General features: G+C 42.5%; 1 protein-coding gene across 1 annotated transcript in view; it reads left to right on the top strand.

The window, feature by feature from the left end:
* Window positions 1–21584, top strand: part of ERBB4 (erb-b2 receptor tyrosine kinase 4) — a 390281-nt gene that overhangs the window by 175246 nt on the left and 193451 nt on the right. The window contains exon 4 of the mRNA XM_086615834.1: window positions 5291–5425. Coding sequence (XP_086471960.1) covers window positions 5291–5425 — 135 coding nt within the window. The remainder of the gene's footprint in view (window positions 1–5290; window positions 5426–21584) is intronic.

The following is a 21584-nucleotide window of genomic DNA, read 5'->3' as shown; positions in this document are numbered from 1 at the left end:
AAAGAGTTGGCCAGAGCCGTCGTCCTCTGACGAAGTAGCTAAATGAGCCTGTGAGCCCATCTGCACACACGTTCGTGGTGAAATGGTGAAAAGGTACCCCATTAAACTCAGTGGAAGGTACTTAAGTGACTCCATTTTTATTTAAGCAGCAAAATAGGTGGCTAGATTTGGAAGATTTATGCTCAGGTGCAACAATCCAGTGTTCTTAGTTATTGAGCAGTTGGAAGTACAGACCCACAGGCTGCACGTAACACTGAATGCTTTTGATAGAAATAAAGAATATCTTGCTGTTACCATCAGGCCTTGAAACTGACTTCCAGCTAATGACCCAAATAATCTTTACTCGAAATTGTGTAATTGAGATCGAAGGCTGTCTGGGGCTCCTAGCTGGTACACAGATTCCACATCCATGAGCTTTTGAGTATGGTCATTGAGCTGAAATGGAGAAGGTTAAAACTCTCATTTTCATTACCAAGCTCCCCCCATCTCCCAATACAAATGTGACATTTCAATTTTATACAGTCCAACTCTTCTTAAATCATCTGTATAAAAACTTCAGATCTTGATTGATGATGGATGAGCTATTGTCTCCTAAAGCACCCAGTTCTCATTACCCTTTAAGACATCGCTTATTAATGATGGACCTGAAGTGCTTTCCCAGTGGGTCATCAGCAATCAACTGTGCTAAGAGATCAAAAGACTTGGTTTGGCATGAAATTTCCAGGCCAAAGCCATTTTCGAATAATGCATTCAGCATTTTAGGTGAAATGAGACAGTGTTTTGAGAGTGATACGGTATCTGACAACAGATCCCCATCAGCTGGATGATGGTGGCAAAGATGAAGATGTGGGCATGCAAAAATGCTTGAGCTCTAATGAAGGGCTGACATTGGAAATTAAGGTATCATCAACATGCGTTAATGTAAGATGTACGTGCAGAGTACACACCTGTATATGGTGTGGTGTAAAAGGCAGCTGTTTCCTGAGCAGACAGGCAGCTTGGAAGGGGTAAGATACCTTCTGTTTTGCTTTTGAGGTTGGTACAGTGGATGTGCCCAACAGTTTTTCCTAATTAACTCCTTCCCCTTTCTCTGCCCACTTTAAAGTTAGCTCTTTTCCATCTCACTATGCCTTCTTCCATTTCATTGTGGCAGCCGGCTGCGTAGCACCAGAGAGGAGCTTTTAATTTGCAGCCTTGAATACCAGTAACAATTTTATAACCAACTTTATAACAATTTTCAAATCAGATTCTATTGCTAAATAGGTGCCTACAGCCCTCACTGCATACCAACACACACGAGTTACTTGCGCTTCAGGATACGTTGCGAAGTGTGAACATGGTTTGCCAGTTTAATCCACATTAGAAATTAGATAACAGACCGTGTGGGATTACACTGTACACAAGAAGAAGTCAGCTGAAGAAATATGTCCTTTTAACAGATGGATGAAGAAGAGTTCTTTCCATCTCTGGTCTAAACAGACAGCACACTTGTACGACTCGTGTCCCTTTGTGTTATTAGTAGTGATCTCAAGCTTCTGGTGGCTGGTATCACATTTTCTCTGGCTCCAGTTAAACTCATTCTCTTGGAATAGATGTTATAAATTTATCCCCTTTTTGAACTCAGCAGACTAAGTACAAATTGTGTCTGATGTACCTATCTGTGTCCCTTGGCACTTTCTGGGAAGCATGAGATACTTCTGTTTCGTGGCTGCCAGAGACCTCTACGTTTCCATTTCTCTTGTTAATATTTTAAGTGTTGTGTGGTAGGTTACCAAAGTTATGTGGTAATGGTTCTGCTTCGTCACTGTGCTAATGGAAGCAAGAGAATAGCAGATATAATGGATAATACATTTCTGATTTAACTTCCTGAATAAATAACCATTTAATAGGATTTTAATAATATGCAGATATAAGTTACCACAATCATTTGGCAGCAATAAGCAAAATAATGACAGAAGTCAGTGGTGAGTGCACTTTCTGATTTATTTTCATCTAACTTTGGTTACAGAATTATGCTGCTTTTAAGCCAGTAAAGCAGCTCTAATAAGGAAGATAAGATTTTGCATTCACTTCAGAATCAAGTGGCAAAAGACCTTGGAACTGCTCCTTTGCTCAGAGCACCGGCTGCACCCCTGGTGCCCAAATGGGAAATTGTGGTACTCCTAAGTGTGCCCATCAGTACCTTACAGGACACCCAAAATCATCTGACACCTTTAGGAACTCTTCCCAGTGAAAGCCAGTGGGACTTGTGCTTCAAAATCCCCTTTGGTAGCTGTGTCCCTGAGCAGCACAGAAGTCAAAGGGTGTTTGCTGCCAGCGCGGTACGGCGGGTATTTCAGGCAGCAGTTGAAGAGCTGAGTGCTCTGCCTTCTGTCCCAGGCAGCCGTGTTGTACTCAGACTAACAATTTTCCAATGTCACAAAAAAATAGGTGTAGAAGACAAAAATACCCAAAATGATATTTAAAATATGTTCTGCTGTGAGCAGTTCATTTTAGTGCTTCTTTGGCAGGAACTAGCTTCGTTCTTCGCAGTAGAAATCACAAAATTCCCTAGAGGACTTGTCATTCTCTTTCCTGCTCCAGCCTCGGAGAGAATTTGGGAGGACTTGTCATTCTTTTTCCTGCTCCAGCCTCGGAGAGAATTCGGCAGAGAGGCTCCTCAGGTGTTGCACACCGGAGGAGGCGGCTCTTTTTGCCCGGCCTCCTTTGCCAGCTCGTCTGCACAGGCTGAGATGCCTGCCTTTCTCCTCCTGCTTATTGTTTGACTTTATCTCTCGCTTTCAGTGCTGTAAACTAAAATGAGATGACGACTTTATGATGATGAGTTCATTATACTGTAACTCTGTTGTATATTGATTACATTTGTGCTTCATTTGCTTCACATGTAACAGGGTTTATTAGGTCTTTGCAGGCATTGTTCTTGCTAAGAGAGGGCAGAGAAGTGCAAACTGCATTCGAGCTTCAGTCAGTGAAGCCAACGCATCTGTGTCGATTTGCACGTGCCGAGGACTCCGCGTAAAGAAAAGTAGGAGAGCAGGTTGAAATGGGAAGGTAGAAAGGGAACGGATCCCACCGAGCAGGAAGAGTCAAGCACAAGTACTTTAAAGATTGTGCTAAACTGAACTCGGGGTTGTTTCATATCTGTAAGAGCCCACCTTTGATACTATTACTCAGGTTTATTAGCACCTCACCACATGAATAGACCTGTAAGCTGTAATCCTGTCACCTGTGAAAAATGGTACGGTGTGGGGCAAATAAAGCTACTGCATCACGTTTTTGGGGAAGGGCAGCAGGAACAACACTCATTGTTCGGTGATGAGGGAAGTCGGAGCATTTTCCATGTTTGGTTTTAGTAAATCACAGGGAAAACTGTCAACTGTCCTTACAGTACAGAGAGGACACTTTCCGCTTACTTTTATGCTGAAAAAAGTCTTTCTCCACAAATGGAAATGATTAGAATTACTTTTAGAGTGAGGTGCTGCCTGCCGTACAAGAATGCATCAAAGTTCCTAGCAGAAAAGAAAATTTGATGGGTATTGTCATGAGTGAATGCTCTAAAACCCAGAAATTACGCCAGTGGCAGGTGTTCAGATGTACCAGCTGATAGTGACACTATTTGGAATTGCGTGCAAGTGTTTAAAAAGCTATGAATGTAGATTTTACAGTTTTTCATGGCTTGTTAGATGTTATTTTTAATCAAAATCTGGGCCATAATGGATTAGGCAATCCTGTATAGCTGGGACAACACAGAGAAATCATCACTAATCATGTTTTCAGGTGTTCTTCTAAGTCCCACTTTTTCCCCAGAGCAGAATTGCTAACAGATGCTGTATGGGTTTTTTCAGGGATCATAAGAATATCATACAGACAGATCGTTGAGATATCTCTAATCTGGACTCCTTTCTGTCTGAGGTTATTATTATTATTGTTTTCATTTTTAAGCCTCTTTTCAATGAAAAGCCAAGCTTTTAAACCAGAGGTTTCTAAGAAATAGTAACAGTCTGAACTGATTAATATGGTGGAAGGATGTATTTACAGATGATCCTTTATTTAATACGTTCTCTCTTGGGAGCTACCTCCTCTACATGCTGTGGCCTGTAAACCCTGAAATTTAAAAAAAAAAAAAAAAAATGCAGTAATTCCTTTCTTGTTGTTTGTCAACATTAGCATTCCCACTACAGCTTTTAAAGGTTTTCCTGGGAGATGAGGACTATCAGATGACCTTACTCATTACTGCCATAATCAAGATTTACTCTTAATGTCTCTGTGAGGAGTGTGACACTGCTGGCTGTGTAGCACCACTTAGTGTCATTCTAAGGTGCCATTAGTAACTAACCTTCAACATTTCTTCGCTGAGGCTCGAATCTCTGACACTAAACAGTGCAGGAGGTTTTAGCTGCATAGCTCCTGCTAACTTTAATGAAAGTCACGTGGATTGTCCCCTGCTTTGGAAACACGAGAGCCAGGTTAAGTAGAGAAATAATGAATTTGAACAAGGATTTAGAGGGGGGAAAGGAACAAGTTATTGCTTCAAAGGAAACCCTGGTGCTACAACCAAAAACTGTAAGATTATTTTCATGTTGAAATTTGGCAAATCAAGTCTTTAGAGACAGAGCAACAAGACTTTTTTTTTAAAACAAACTGATATAAACATGAAAGTTTAAAAAAAAAAAAAAAACACCACAAACACCACCAATTTTCATCTGCTCAGAAACCATCTCTCTCTTTGACAAAAAGATTCCAGCAAGGCATGTCAATGGAGGTTTTGGATCACGGTATTTGAGATTTGGATCATAGATACTGAGTATTTGAGTGTGTTGCATCATGACATTACAGCAGCACAGTCTGATCAGAAAACATGCTTCTCTAAACACCTGATAACTGGAATCTTCTCCTGTACTGTGGGGTGAGAAAATCCCTACCCCAGTAGAGCATGTTAGTTTATTGTATGCTTTAAGCATTCCTGTTGAGTCTCGAAGGTTCTTTTAGCCACCAGTAACAGTACTGTTCAATACTTGACTACATTGGGACAACAGGTAATCCCAGTAACTCATCTAGCAATGGTGTGGCTGTCTTCATCAGGTTCATTCTGCATATAAATAACTGGCTCCTGTTTACAAATAGCATAAGCTACCTGCCCTCCAGTTTTCAGAGTATTAAGTGAGATTACAGTGAGAATTTTGTGCATTTAAATTTCATGCCTCCTCTCTCCAGTACACAAAGCAGTGATAGATTTCATCAGCTGTATGTCTAAAGTCTTACAAGTATGTTCTCTTGTTCTTTTATGCAGAGATACTGAATGGAGGGGTGTATGTTGGCCAGAACAAATTTCTCTGCTTCGCAGACACCATTCATTGGCAGGATATCGTGCGTAACCCGTGGGCCTCCAACTTCACTTTGGTTCCAACGAATGGCAGCTCAGGATGTAAGTACCACTTTTATTCTTAGCCTTGTCATCCATTCAGCATGAAACAGTATAAATATGACCACAAGTTTTCCCTGATCCTCTGTTACAGAGAACTGTGTTTATAAATTTTCCCTGCATTCTTCACTTCATTCTTCAAATTTTGTACGCTGCTTGTAGGAACACTTAGTCTGATCTTAAAAACATTTTCTCTGTAGAGAGTATTTGTGAATATCATACATTTTCTGAATTTTCTCTCATCTGTCTTCTCTCTTCTGCATATTCTTTTTTCTCCTTATTGCTAAAGCCGCTACGCTGCTGTGGAAGCACAGACGTTATTGTTTGCTTTGCCTTTGTTCCTGCTGCTCAGGCTGATCCTTGAGTCACAGTGCTCTGCCTATGGCATCATAATTAGCTGCTGGAGTAATTATGGTACAAGCTCACAGATATTCTGACTTTAGATGGGAAATAAACCTCAAAGAAATAGTTATCCTGTTGTCTTGTGCGTATCTGTGAAGAAAGAGATTTTGCAGAGGACGGGGTGCTCTTCACAATATAGCCAATATTTGTCTGGTTTTAATGTGTTCTCTCTCTTTTAATGCTCTCAGTTTCAAACTTGGAGTATCTATATACTTTGATTAATTTGTTTGATCTGTTTCTCAATTTCCCTTCCCTAGAGTTATTCACCTTCGGTAGCATTGTGATGATTCTTGCAGCAATAATGAATTCTAGTGAATGGTGGTGACAGTGATGCTAAGTGTTTAGGTAAAATATTCCGTAATGTAGTAAAGTGCATTCAAAATGAATACCGTGCTATTAAACAGTACCCTCGGGATGTATCGACAATGAAATTCAGGCGTAGGCTGGGAAGAAGTTTATGTCTGATGTCAGAAGTGACACCACGGCAGACGTATTGTTCTGAGCATTCCAGATACAGAGACATTCTGGATTGCTTACCATCTCCTAAGGTGTCCCTCAAGGATGTTTATATGACCGATTGCCTCTTCAGCTTCCGCTGCAACCAGGGAACGACTTCAGTTGTTCAGTTTTATGTTAGAAATTCAGAAAAAAAATAAAATTATACTCTGGGTAAAGACCATTAGATGAGTCCCCATAATTTCTAAGCAGCAACTTGTTTTTAACCAAGTGCTTTGTGCTATAATAGATTTATATAAGGCCAATTTGCTTTTGTGTATCTCACCTGCTACCCTCAAAACCGGAGCGCAGCCACTTGAGATACGGCTTCCTCCGGGAGCCTGCCAAACTCCACTGCTCCTCCGTCTCCTAATGCTGGAGCTGAGGCTTGTCTCTTCTGGCTGGAAACCTGACATAGTTGTGATGCAGCCAGCTCTCTTGTTTACATGTTAAAAAACCTCATCACTGGTGATGATTGGTTCTGAGCAGAACTGATAACACCTTTGAAGGTTAGGGAATGCCTGTACCCTTTTATGAGTCATTACTTCAGCAAGAAAAAGGCTTGGTTGTTACTCTGTTTTGTTCTGTATCTGGGTTTTCTTTTAACCTTTGCTAGTTCTTCAAGACAAATGCTTCTGCAACACCAAGGTAATAAGCTCTTTTAAAAAAGCAACGAACATCAATACTATCTTTTTGAGCTAATGAAAGTTTTACTGGTGACTCCAGGGGAATTGGAACAAGATGAGTGCTGGGTACTTTTGGAGTCACACCCTGAAAGTAATAAAGGCAAATATTACCTCCCACAGCAAGACGAAAGAATGTATGTACCTAAGTCCGGTGGTCTTAGAACAATTTTTCCTTCCTTTTGAATTGTAGTGAACCATTTGGAAGGAACAATTGGTGCTTGGCCGTTTGTCCTTGATTAACCTGATAAACAACATTATTTCAATGATGATTGAGACCCATGTACCAAGGCAGCTTCATTAAGATAGCCACCCAAATTTTACTTCATTTTCCCTTACTCAGAATGAAGCAGAGCGCAGTTGGACTGTATTTAATTTAATAAATATAAGCCTCCTTTTCCAAGAAACCGTATTCCATCTCAGTACTATTGATGAGTCTTGTGAAATTTGATTAAATTAGTTAATCCATACTGTTTCTGTCTTCGCAACTTACGTAGGTGAAAATCTAAACCCTATTTTACAGAAAACCAACAAATGGCTTAAATGGTTTAACAAAGGTGTTAAGGCTTTGGGAAACAAAGAATTCAGGTACAAAAATCAACATTTAAAATAGCTTAAAATTAAATAGCTGTCCCTGTGTGTGTGCACGCATATATTACACACACGCACACACACATAGCAGGGTGTATGTATATATATATGAAGCCTTTAAATGAAACCACTCAGATGTGGAACCTTATTACTACCTGTCAAGAGACAGGAGAAAGAGAATTTGCTACACTGGGAGTTTACGAAAGAATTAAGACAAGTTATTTGTACCGGTGCAGAAAGGACTTGGAGAAATGAACACTGAATTATAACCCTAGAATGGAAATCAGTATAGAGTATCATTAAATACGGTATATGCTTCTCAAATTCGGCTCACATGTCACTTTTCATAATCTCTTAGGCAGCGTGGGTGCTTGCTGGGCCCAGCCCTGCTATTTTTTCGCTGCTGCAAACGATGCTCAGTGCATTACCACGTCTTTGGTACTTTTCTGCATAGACTGTGACTTGTGCTTTTTTGGATCCGGCACATATATGTATTTACTGTTTATTTTATGTGACTGTCTTAAATTGCCCGAAGTCTCTGGTGCCTCTTATCAAATGCAGGTCTTGGCTAAGTCCATTGGAGCTGAGTAAGTACACATTGCTTGGCATCACTGAGAATATCCTAAGTGCAAGAGATGTCAAGGAAAGCCCTCTGGGACTTTCCCTGTCAAAATATCTTGAAAAGAATGAGTGGATTTTATTGGTTATCTAAAAACCTTTACAGAAGAGGGAGGAGGTCTGTCAGAGAGGCTGCATCAACCTGGGAAAGTAAACCAACCAAACCTTTGGTGTCAAGCTCAACAAAGTCCATGCTAGTAGTAATTTAGGAAAGTCTGGGTAAACATGTGATCATGTAAGACCCGGGTAGATGCTTTGACCTGTGTGCCATGTTTAGCCGTGACGGGCAGGACTGGAGGGTCGCTTACGCCACAGGTATCGTTAGGGCTATTTCACTGGGACCACCTCGGTAGTGCTCCTTGGCAGAGAATATTTTGAGGACAAAAGGCTGCGAACTGCCACGAATCAGATACCTCATCATTCCAGCAGGTCCTAAACCTAAATCGCAGTTTGGTGTTTTGGCATCGCCGGCATTGTTTCCAGCTGTCAGTAGCAGACATAAATCTCCCCCAAGGTGACTACGTGTCCGAAAGAACAAGGGCCCACCTTCAGAGAAGAGCCCAACGTACACCACTTGCTGGGTTTTTGCTGATGCCAGGGTGAGCTCCAGCAGGTTGGAATAAATGCCTGTCATACCGGAAGCACCCGTGCATCAGCGTGTGTGTGTGCTCAGGGCTCTGCCACGCTCCTTGTTGTCATCCCCAGTGAGGGAGCAGACCCCGCAAGCTGCCGATGCTGCTCTCCTCCTCAGGCAGACAGAAGAGCTGATAATAGTCCCACTTCAGGAATAATTTCACTTGCAACCCTCCCTGCTGCTCCAAGGCAATCAGCAGAGGAGGAAGACAAAAGGGCGGAGTGAAATGAAGATGCTTTTAACTAAAATCAGTCCCCTGTCTCTGTGCTTGTGTCAGACCTTGGATCTGCCAACTCTGGCAATCCCCTTCGTTTACATCGGTGCTAGACAGAAGAGAATATGGCCAGTGAACTCTGGCAGTAAAGCTGCTCTGATTCCCTTTTTTTCTGGGCTTTCATTGTCACATCGGAGTTAGGAAGCCAGTTGAAAAGGCCATGGCATCTTAACCACTATGATAGAAATACCGCAGACATATGAATTCTGAGTGCTGCTTCTCTCTTTTCCTTTTTCTTCAGCCTGAAATGCGTGCTACCCATTGCTTCACGTTCCAGTCGAATGCATGCGGAAAAGCTCCGTCAGAGCCTTTCAATGACACCATCTTCCTCTTAAGGTGAACACAGCCAGTGGCTGCCAGCGCAGAGCTCAGCACGTCCTGCTGAGATGTAATAAACAAGTGTTGTACCAGGGACCACACATACTTCATCTGTCCAGAGACAGACACCTCTGTGCCTGGCATTTTGACTCATGCGCCAAGATAATACCAGTATTTACTGTTTGCAAGCCTTACCATACTGGTATCCTGTAGCTGAAGCTTTTAAAGTTAATTATAGTTTAACAGTAACCTTCTCTTTCATTTGCCTGAAATCAGCACTATCAGCCTGGGGTTTTTGAGCTGGGCACTGTGCAATGGGAATCTCCAAAGTTCTTAACTGTCTAAGGAACAAAATTTTCCCTTCAGGTACATGTTACTGAATTTTTTTCTGCAATGCTGAAAATCTGTTTTCTCTCCTTCAAAAAATAAGCCATGAATTCCAGCATTAGCCAAGCATGCTGAAGCCACGCTTTGCAAAAGCATATTCATCTGTTACCATATCCACTTGTTGGATTTAGTCCCTTGGCTGAAGAGCTAGAGCTCTGCCCTTCAGAGCTGGAAACCCAAGGGGCAGCTCCCAGCAATCGTGCAAGAAATGAATCAGGAAATAAGCATCAGACTTCTTGCCTAAAATGCTTCTAGATTGGTAGACAACTCCTCTCTGACCAGCTTTAGGGAAAGTCCAGCAAAAACCTGGCTGCTTTGATCTGTGTCCTCAATGTTCTCCTTGGCTCTGTTGTTAGCAGCAAGTGGAGTAGCTCCCCGTTGTGCCAGGTGAGCTCTTTTGCAGAATTTCACAAGGACAGTCGTATTAAATCAGAATTTTCAGTGGAGTTTTACTTGGAGATTTTGTTTCACAGAAAAGCCTGAAGGGTTTGAATTACTGTGTTCAGGTTGCTTTCATAGCTAATAGTATAGGTTCAAATAAATCAATAATGCATTTAAAAATACTTAAACTCTATGGATGCATGTGCGTGATGGAGCTGGTAATTGGGTAATAAAGATTGAAAAAAATACTTTCCGTTTTCAAGTTAAAAAGGAAATGCTGCTTTTCAATAAATTATTTATGAAAAATGCCGGACTGCACGTTGGCACGTGCCCACAATTGTGAAAACTAAACTCTCTGAAAATTAAGCCCCTTTTAAAGTATTGTCCTGAACTGGAATTTCTGCTTGGACTCTGACGTGCAGTGAGATCTGTGGAAAAATTTCCCTTGACTTGATCTGGCTTTTCGACTGAGCCCCTGTCAGCTGTGAAAACATCTGGAATTTTTGGCAAGATGTTTTGTCACAGGCAGAACAACCTCAGTTACTTGCTATTCATAACTTAGTACTCCTCTGTCATTGCTTTGTATCTAATTGCACCTGGTAAGGGAAAAACACCCAGTTCCTGAGCTGTGCAGAAGTGCTACTACATCCTTACATGATGTGTAGGAAGAAAAGCTTTGGTCTTAGCTGCGTACCTGGGATTCAATAAATCCCATGATGCATTCAAGGGAAACACTGCTTTAAGTGTCTGCCCTCTTTTTTTACCTATTGATCCATAGATTTTTCAAGGGCAAAAGCAGCCTTGAAACATCCTTAGCTCTGATTTCCTGTATGCAGAGGCCCTAAAGTATCATCTGCTCGCCTGGCATTGAGCTCGGCAACTTTCCGAACTGCAGCGTATCTTCCAGCCTGGCTTTGGGATTCAGAAGCAGCCCCAGCCCCATGGCTGGAGCTCCTGCAGCCACTGGATGGGCGAGCGCGGGGCTTTGGTCCTCTGTACGCTCTCCTGGCACTGCTCTGAAGCTGTCCAGAAGTGCAGCCACCCCTCAAGAACCTGGTTACTTCCCTACTATTAAAAGGAATAACGCTAGCTGCCTTTATTTCTGAGTTGGACACAATTTTAAATCGCAGATGCTGTTGCATCCTACACCTTCTCCAGCAGCTCCAAGAGCGCTCTCAGAGCAGCGTTCTCTCCCTGCAGAAATGGCATGTACCAAGCCATCAGCTCACCTCTTGATCTTTTTTTCATAAGCTAACCAGATAGAGGGTCTCGCGTCTCTCACAGTGAGCAATTTCTTTTCAGCTCTGGAATAATTTTAGTTGCTCATCAATGTAAAATATCTGTATTTTTCAATGTGCTTTTAGAAGGTGGAAATCAAAGCGTGTGGAGCAGTTTATTACTGATTTAACTAATAACCTGTAGAAGTAAAAACTGTATCCTTCGTGTTTCAGCTTCACATGAGGAACCTGGTATTCGGGTAGTTCTGATGTCGGTGTGTTTTAGAGATGCCCTGTTTTCCAGAAAATGTAGCCTATATGCTTTATTACGAAATACAGAGTGTTGTGTTTGGCTGTATGAAATACGTTCGGTGTGAGTGACTCCAGCTTCCCCGCCAGCCTGGCTCACGCGCTGGCACTGGCTGCTCTTCACTGTAACTCGCTGGGGTTTCAGTCCTGTCATGTGTACGTTTTATTGCCTGGGATTTTGTAATAATGTCTAAACCTTTGGTTGGAATATTAAAAAGCATCAGTCCTGTGATGATCCCTGGGGAACCACACCCCGATTGTATTATAATTGCTCATTTACAACTACTTTTGGAGAGCCCCCAATTAGCTGTCTCTGAATGCATTTTTCATGTGTGTTACTAATATTGAAACATAGAGACAAATCTAATTAAATGTTTACTGTTTCGCCAGTGCTTTGCATTTTAATGAGAGAGTCCTAGAAAATGGACTAGCCAGCTGCACGGTTCCTTATGATGGTCAGCTCGCTCTTCTCCTAATGCAAACAATCCTGGCTGTGAGAGACCTTACCTGAGTGCGGGTGGGTTTGGAAGCTGTACAGCTCAGTTGGACATACTTATCTCTGTGTAGTTTGTGTTTGGTTGATGTGAGGCAGTGCTGGCTCCATATTCTTTCATATTCTTCCTCCCCCTTCATTTTCTCTGTTGCGCTCTGTTTGTGAGTTGCTTTATTTAGGTTAACCTGCTGCCCCATCAGCCCTGATAATGGAGAGTTTGCTGGACCGTGTTGTACTGCAACTTTTCCACATGCTAGCAAGAGGAGTAGTAAAGTTTCTAAAAAGATACTTCTTTAAAATATTGCAGAAATAGGAACAATTTGATAGAAACTTAGTTGAGTAGAAATGTCTCTTTACATCAGACTAATTTAAGGCCAAAAGCTCCTTAACATTTTTTTTTAAATTGACATAGGAGAAAATCAGCCGTGTGGATACAGGTACATCCCTATCAGCACACATAGTGTGTGTCATAGTGTGTTTCACAAAAAGCAGAAGTTGATATTTGCATGGGACTTTGTATAAGTGATAAGCTTTGCTCTCCGTTGGGTGTTAACAGTCCATGTTTGGAGTTGCTGGCCAGGGTTGTCGGTGAATTTGTGTACAGCCATTTGTTGCAGCTACAGAACGAGGTCTGACGGGTAGCCAGCCCTTTGATTTAATGTGCAGTAGCGGCCTTGTAATTCTTCACCGAGCACAGTAACTCATTTTTTGTACCAGTAGTCGCAATATTAGAAAAGGATCGTTTTTACACACAGTGACTTAACTGGAAATTTATGCTCAGGTCAAACCATTGGGTATTTAATTCTGAAGTAACTATGTGATGTAGTTAAGAAGAATAGGGGTTCCTCAGATCCTTGCAGTCTCTCCCAAAAGTCCCACCCTTCCACCAGTTCTCAGTTACGCTGTGGCTAAATTGTATAAAGAGCTACATACGTGCACACCAGTGTTTTCCATGTGGACCATCCAAAACAGACTCTCACCCAGGACCAGCCCTGCTGGTACCATTGGGAAGCCACACTGGTGAAGTAGGGAGTCGATTAGTAAGAATTCAGGAGAGCTGAACACAGCGTAGATATCAAGGAAAGCTTGCCTTTATACCAGTGGATGTTCCCTAACAGGAGACAATGACGTGTAAATAATGAATATGTGTAAATCAAGACACAGATTAGACAACTGCATTTTGTCCAGTTGCTCCTGCAAGCTACTTTGTGCTTTTTCAAAGCACAAGGATTTCGCTCTACAGAGTAACAGCGGTATGTTAATGTATGCGGGCGAAAAGAAAAGAGGGAAGTGACTAATTCACACTGAAAGCCAACTTTCAGAATAGCTGGTGTATCATTTCTGGTGTACATCTAAATTGGAAACTACCTATGGAGAAAATGGCATTCCAGAAAGTATGTGCTGAAGACATTTGTTATTGCAGAGTTTGTTAAATTATAACCTTTCAATGAGGTTATTACTTGAAGTTCAATTAACATTTTAAATGTATGTTTGGAGACCAGTGAACGCGGCCTCTGCAGACAGGTGGTCTCGGTAGAGAATACGTTCCCTGCCGCCGGTGTCACCATGGCAAAGCCAGGAGGAGAAGCTGTTCTTTTTGATAAAAAGCCACAAATAACTAAACCGTTTTGTGAAAGCGAACACACTTCAAGGGCTTGCAGCATTGCATTTCAGCAGCAGTTACAGTTTCATGGGTAGCTCAGTTGGAAAGAAAATTTATATTAGAGCCGAATATAGACAGACAAAGTCCCACAACCTCCTTTTGTTCAGCATACGTGGAGGTTGCTTTTCCTACCATTAAGGAGTCTCTAGTCAGGACAGAATTTATTTATTTACCCGGAATTGAAAGACAAATATCGTAACAGAAGAAATCTATTTCAAAGAATAGTTTTTGCCAAGCATATGCAACTGAAGATGGAGGAATGCATGAAATCCAGTGATATAATGAACTTGTTTTGCATTAGTATGGCAAGCTGAACTGCTTGAAGTTGCCTGTAATGTTTTTCCTCAACCCAGAACAGTGTTTTGAATAAAGGGAATCAGTTTAGTTTCCTAATAAATACCTTCAGCCAGCGTTTTCAGAAGGGATTTGTCAATTGGCGAATGCCCTTGAAACAGATTTGAAAGGCAGGCAGACGTGGCATTTAATGGAAATACGATACCTCTAACAGTTGAGTTCACTGAACAAAAAGTAAGTAACAAACACAAGTATACCTAGCTAATACGCATAAATAACGTCGTGAGGGCCGAAACTCCTTCTGCTGCCAGAGCCTAATCCAGGGATCTAGCAAGGGAGCCGCTACAAAGCCCAGGGATCTTTACGAGTTGCCAACACAGCAAGGAGGGCGCTGAGAAAGCCAGCATTAACAGTTTCTGAAGAACTTCTGATGTGGGCGTCTCTCTGAAGTGAAAAATACATTTTTCAAAAAGATGAACAAAAAATGCTCAACCCCAGAACCAACCCCCTCCCTGCCCAAGTGCGGCCGTGTTTTACTGGGTGTCTTCCTTCCTCCTTACAGCAGCTACAGGGCGAAAGTCTCTCACCAAATGGAACAGGTTACCATGCTGATGTGTAAAAGTATTAAAGTGTCACTGCTTCTGTAGCTACAGAATTTAATAGTGCTCCACACTGCAGTGTGTGGCAACTGTTGGTAAATGCTGATATTTTAATGGCAACCTGTGTGTACAATGTGCTACTGTATACCACCTGCTTGTAAGCAGCTTGGCCTTTAAGCAGTATATTGCACAAGGGAGAGACTTCCCATTTAAATGGAAGCATCCCTTTCCATTGTGAGCAGCTTGCTTTATCACAAACACCAGTGTTTCTTGAAAGCAGGAAATAAACCCCAAATACTCTGAATATTTAAAATAGTCCAATGGAATGGTAATTGGCAGATCTGTAGTGGGTGGGTGGGTGGAATTGGTCTTTCACAGCAAGCTCCAGCTGCTCTAGCTAGCTGCCTTTGAAGAGCTGCTTAGGGAAGGAGGAAGAAAAGAAAGACTATAAAATCAGCCGCTTCATTGCATCTACTCGTTCTCGAAGCTGCTGTGTGCCTCCCACCCTTTTGAAGTCCTCTGTTGTTAGATCAGCAAGATGCACGTCCCAGCCGCCAGCTCAGAGCGGGCTCGGCTGGTGCTGCTGCGCAGGGCACTGGGGAGGTGTATCGCTGGGTGGCAGTGGGTGGGTGCAATGTTGGGACTAGCCAGCCGGCATCGTGATGAGCTTCTCCCACCAGACTATTCTGTTGCCTGCGTAAAACGCAAAACCACCCAAAGCTTTTATTGCTATCACATCTGCAGGGTTTTTTTTAAGGATTTTGTTACACGTGCCTGTTTTGGCAGAAATTCTCAGAACTGTCGCTAAAGTTCCTGTCCTGCTTTTGTGGGCAGCCTGGCTAAAGCGCTCTGGTCTGCTCAAACCCAGGGCTGTTCCGAGGGCTTCTCTCTGATCCCTTCACAGCTCCTGCAGGGAAGACAACAGTGCTGTGGCTTCAAATGAAGCTGAGTGACTAAGAAGGCAAGTTTTTGCCTGCTAAGCAATGGGCAAGGTGCAGGAAGTAGCAAAGCAAACAAGAAGAGTGCATTTTATGCTCCTGAAGTCCCTCACGCTTTCTGTCCCTGCGTGTAGGATCTCCACATTCATATCTCCTTGGGCTAGTGTTGAAAGGAGCTTTCACATCTCAAAATCTTTTTTCTAGTCCTCTTAAAGGAACTTGTAATTCACTTTCAAAAACTCATAAAAGCCGTCATCAGTGAAGTGTTCTGGCATAGGGGAAATGTTGGGAATAGTTGCAGAGTAAGGTACTTAATCCAGGGTTTTCAAGTGCTTTTATACAAATTGCTGCATATGAAAACAACTTCATACCGAATTCATTGTATTACGTCTACATGATAGTCACAGAATGCCCACAGCATCACCTCTGTGCAGATCTCTGATAGCTGAAGATTATCCAGGAAATTGCAGTCTGGATTTTATATGTATGATTATTTTCATTGAATATTTGGGGATAGCAAACACCGAATCTAAATATCAGAGTATATGCCCAAGCATTGTTTTCCAACAGAGAAAGGGCTTCTGTTGTCCGAGTATTGTTTTGTAACAATCAGTTTTGTTTCGAATAGTCAGAGATACATTTTGGATAAGCAATTACGTTCGAATAAGCATATTATGATACTTACCCAAAGTTTGTCTGAGACTGGACTCCAGATTTCATTGGAATGGGAAGTTCCCTTCTAGTATTTCAATCTAATTGAGTCAAAAGTTGCACAATATTAGCACACCTAACTGCACTCAGCCAGCCTCTAGGAATATTACATGGCATCAAGAAAAGGTAAAATGAATTTTAAAAGCTACTTCAATTTCAACTTCTCATTTCCATTCTTTGAGGTTATTGCTTTGTTTAAAAAATGAAAACTGTATGCCCCTCTGTTTGAACTTTATTACTGCTTTGGCAGCATTGTAGGAACTTTATTGTAGGATGTTATTTTGACTTATGTGGTATTGACTGACTTGATCTGTTTGAGAGGTGGAGTTGGTATTAAACAAGCACAAGAACACCCCCAGCTTTGGCACTTACTTTTCAATGTGTCTTTAAGCTTGCTGAGCACCTCCTTTAAAAATCTCCTCTAACAGTGCAGAGATTTCTCGCCCAGCGTCCAAAAAAAGAAACCTGTATCTGCATCCTCCAGTTCTCAGCCAACATTATGCATCAGGCAGTAAGTCAGCTGCTGCGCCTGAGCACAGGCATCTGGCTTAAGGTTTGTCAGGGGCACTGACATGGGTGCACGTCGGATTGCTGTGTTCAGTGGGAGTCGCTGCTGCTTGCCTTGCTTGTGGCTTTTAATTTCGTATGTGTCACAACACAAACTGAAATGCCTGTTGCTGTGAGCGGGCTAAAAAGCACCTGGCTCGAGAGCTAATGGGCAGTGCCCTCGGGCAAGGAAGCGTGTGGGTGTCGCAGCGTTAGGCATCGCAGTGGCTGCTGCTTAGGTATGAAATTCGTGTAGCTCAGGTACATGAACATAGTACCTGCCGGGAGCAAACCAGGAGGAAATACTGAAATTAATACGCAGGCATAGGAGATGTTGGCTTTTTATGGTGTCTGTCTGCTGGGAATCTGCAGTGCCTGCTTACCTCCTGCTTTCCCCTCACAGCCAGGTCTTCTGCTCGCACTCAAGTTTCTTCAGTAAGAAGGACTTTGCTCCCTTTTTATGGAACACATTAACAGCTTAGGAGTTCTCCAGGACGTGGAGGAGCAGGGTTCATTTTCCTACATTGCCTGAAGGCGTTCTAGTCTGTTCCTCTTATCTCTCATTTCCCAGTGGAAACTGCCCCATGTTGGTCTGAGTTGGGGTCTTTTCTACTCCTTCTGTTGAAATTCTGAGTATTAAGTACTCATCAGGTAAGATACAGAAATAGTCCTAGAGGCATGGACTGATCCTTAGATAACCCCTGAGCTGTGGGGCAGGAACCCAAGAATGGTTGCCTGCTTTGTCCAGCTCTCTCCCTTCAGGGCTGGTGAGCTACCCGTGTTATCAAGAGGGATGGCTGCCTGCTCCAAGCTCTCCCCTGCCAGAGAACAGCCCGTAGACTTGTTTCTTGGATTGCTGTCCTGGGAGGTGAGAGTCTTCATCACAGGAAGCAAAGGAGAATGTGGGATGTAACCCCACATCCTAAGTGAGTGTTAATATCGACGGATGGTGGAATAGTGCCCTCTCCTTTCGCACAGAGGAAAGGCAAAACGAGAGCTACCTCTGTATTTTTGAAAGGATCTGGTGTTGTTGTGGACTGTGTGCTTTGAGGATGATCCATATGAGGGAGGGTGTTTCATTTCTACCCGAGTGTAGACCCCCTGTAGACTGAGACCGAGCTGCTCTGCTGTTGAGGAACAGAGGTCCTGCTGCAAGTGTGTGAGGATGGGCAGTTACCTATGGCTTACTGGAGGGGATATATTTTTAACAATAATGGTTACAAGGAAAGATTCCTGAGGGCTTGTTGTTCTTGATGAGCCTGCCAAGCAGCAGGTATGACTTGACCTATCCATTTAGCCTTCCAGCTGTGTCTCCCCATTTTCTCGGGATCCCCGTGCGTGTGTGTGTTCAGAAAGGCATTTGATGCTGATTGGAACTAATTTACCACCACAGTGGGGGGAATTCACTTGCATTGCTCTGTGCTAACAGCTATAAGCAGAGATAATTAATAGCTCCTAATTGCTTAATCAGTGTAAAGTTTTAGACTATGTCATATGTGCAGGTTTTTATTTTGTGTGGATGACTAAACCTCCAATTAATGCATCGAGTCACACAGCCTTACCCGTGCTGTCTGTTCTGGGCAGAGAAGAATAACCAGTGTCTTCATTACCTCCCTCGGGTCCCTTTCTGTAGTCGTTACTGTGGCCTGAAGACATTTTTCTGCAGCAGCTGAAGTAACATTACAGTGAGCTTCCTATCAGCTCGGAGCTGTCAGCGATAGATATGAATCCGCCGGCCTGAGCCTGTTCGGTGCTGCTGACATGCTCTCCTTGACTTTCCATTTATTCCTTTACCTCTGGTGACCAATCTCTCTTAAAATCAAAACTGTCTGCCACCAGCATATCTGGCAATACTCTGTAATTTCGCAGTTCTCCACAAATCCCTGGTCCCTGTGCACACACAAGGGTGTCTCCATCCCACATTACTCAAGAAAATGCGTCCCCCTTTGGTATTCAGTTTTTGTTTTCTTCGGTGCCGGTTCAGTTTTATCTCTGTTCCCTCTCCCTGCTCTCCCTCGCACTGCCCCGGTATCTCTCCATGCCTGTCTTTCAGGGCGTATCTCTTGAATTGTTTTCATTTCCCAGACCTATTTCCCGTACCAGTTTCTTTTAAGCTGCCTGTGCCTGAGTCCCTCTCCATTTGTGTGCGTCTCTCTTCTTATCTGCTGAGGAAGATGGCCGGAAGATAGAGACGTTGAGTGGCAGAGTTGGCAATCCCTGTTGGAAGAGATTGTTAGAGGGAGTTTGCGTTCACCATTATTGAGCCCCAGTGGTCCCTGTATGCCGGATGCACACACCTGGTGGACAATAGAAAACTGTGGCTTGTGGATGGTGGTAGCATCCACAAAAGGCGCTGTGCCTTTCCACTGTGTAAGTATTCATCATTGAGGAACACTATGCAAGTTTTCACTGTAAAGGGATCCCGTTAATATCTGTGCAAGGTGCCTCTATTGGGCATGGGGACTTCGGGGTAGAAGCAACGATACAGGTGCCAGAGAGAAAGGTCAGTTGAAGTGTTGCCATTTACCACAATAAAAATAACAGCATCAGTGCAGGTACAGCTTGTTAAAGAAAAGCCTGAATTTTATGGGACTAATCCCATGTTGGAAAACTGGTGCTACATCCCGAGGTGAACTCATCTGACATTAGTGAAAGCAACATAGTTTGACAGCAGTAGATGAACTGACTCTTAGATTTCGGTATCCCATAACGCTTCTACAGAGAGGAAGAGAAAACGAGCACTACATGTTTCTGCAAGACGCTTTCTTCTTTTACAGGAAGTTTTACTTTCTCTTGTGACATGTGTCTCTCCTGCCATAAAGAAAGGAAATCCTGAAAAGTGTGAGTCTCTGTTAGGTAATTAACTTTCAAATCAATAGAAGAGATCTGAAGACTAGCACAGGGCTGGTAGAAAATGCAGAATGATTTTTACTTAACAAAGAAGTGTGAATGAATGAATGTGTGACAATAGGAATAGTCAGACAAGGACACGGAAAGCTTACAGCCTGATAAAGGCAGAACAATCCATCCCAACAATAGTATCTTTAATTCTCATTAATGCTGTGCCACAGTGTTTGAATTGTATTTTGATTTTGTTATCTCTTCATACGTGAATCTATGGAGTTTTAGCTGCCTACAAAGACCACGCACAGGTGTGTTTAAATCTTCTGTCCCACCTAAGCAATGGAAAGAGACTGGGACTCAGCACAGAGTATTCCTGCAGCTTCTTGGACCTAGGGCTAGTTATGGCTACAAACTCTATATGGCATCTCTAGTCTTTTTGCAGGAGTTTTTTTAGGTGAAGAATGAGTTTATAAGTAGCTTACAGAAGCTAATAAATGATTTATAGATGTTTTGATAGTTAATCAATTATTTTAGACTGATGGATGAGTAAAGAGGCTGTGTGTAACCATGGCTTGTAACCATCAAAGGCACTTTATTTTGGCTGTGTTTATTAGCAGATCAGTATCAGTGTGTTGCAGATATGCTAACATTTATTAATGATTTATTAACCTGATAGAAACCATCTGTAAATGCAAGCTTTGTGCCAAAGTGAGACGATTCCTTTTATTTCTGCTTTCCTTCTCCTACTAAGACAAGTCTGCTTGAGGCAGCTGGCACAGCTGATGGGGAAGAAGCAGTGTTTCTTCTCTGTACTACACTGAGCTTAGAGCTAAGAGGAGGACTTCATTTTTCTTGTCTTGTCAGTAACTTAATCCTTTGTGGTTTTGCTGTTCCTGAAATAATAAAGTCAGTCTGAAGCCAAAGGAAAGCCCTTCTCAATTCTCAGGAAAGCACAAGGATGAAGTAACCTTGGTCTTTCCCAGGCTAGTGAGCAAACGTTTTCTGCTGGTGACTTTCCCTGGCTGCGAGAGCAGAAGCATCACCGCAAATAAAACTCCATCCTGGAAGTTACAACAATGATACTCTGCACCAGAGTCCATGATGAAGATCTGCTGTGCTAGTACTGGCGAAGGGGAGACAAGCCATTGGTTTTCTGCATGGAATTTGCCAAAGCAAAATTAATTCTCATGTTCAAGTGGGAATCTGCCCTTTCTAAACTTAAGTTTCTTAACAAACCCTGTAAAAATTTATTTAAGTCTCCTTTTAACTCCTTCCCTCCTCCTCTGCAATCTAATGAAAAAAAAAAAAGTCATTGTGTATGCAAAACAATGCTACTATTCAGGAGCAGAAATGTACTTTAGAGTCACATCTGTAATGGGGCAGGAGACTTTTCCAGGTTCTTCCTTTCTATATCTCACTTAGAAAAAAAAAAAAAAACAACAAAAAAACCACACAAACTTCTTTCTTTTTTTTTCTATGTGCCTTCACTAATGTGCAAGAATTAAATGAATGGGTGAGGTAGTGCTTACAAAGTAGAGCCCTTTGGAATTTTTTTTTTGGCCAAATTCCAGCTAATTCTTGAATCACTGTTGGATTGTAATAATGTATGTGATGAGTTATTACAGACAGGCTGTTTCACTGCGGCTGGGCGTTCCTCGGTTCCACCCATTGCCACCAGGACTTTAGGACACTCAGCCTCTTTTTGATGTAAAGGATCAGTGGAGGAAATCATAGGAAGGAGTTCTACCTCTTTACTCTCTGGTGC

Source organism: Tauraco erythrolophus, chromosome 8, assembly GCF_009769465.1.
Source record: "Tauraco erythrolophus isolate bTauEry1 chromosome 8, bTauEry1.pri, whole genome shotgun sequence".
Classification (NCBI taxonomy): Eukaryota; Metazoa; Chordata; class Aves; order Musophagiformes; family Musophagidae; genus Tauraco; species Tauraco erythrolophus.
The sequence above is the reverse complement of the archived record's forward strand: the minus strand, read 5'-3'. Positions and strand labels throughout refer to the sequence as shown.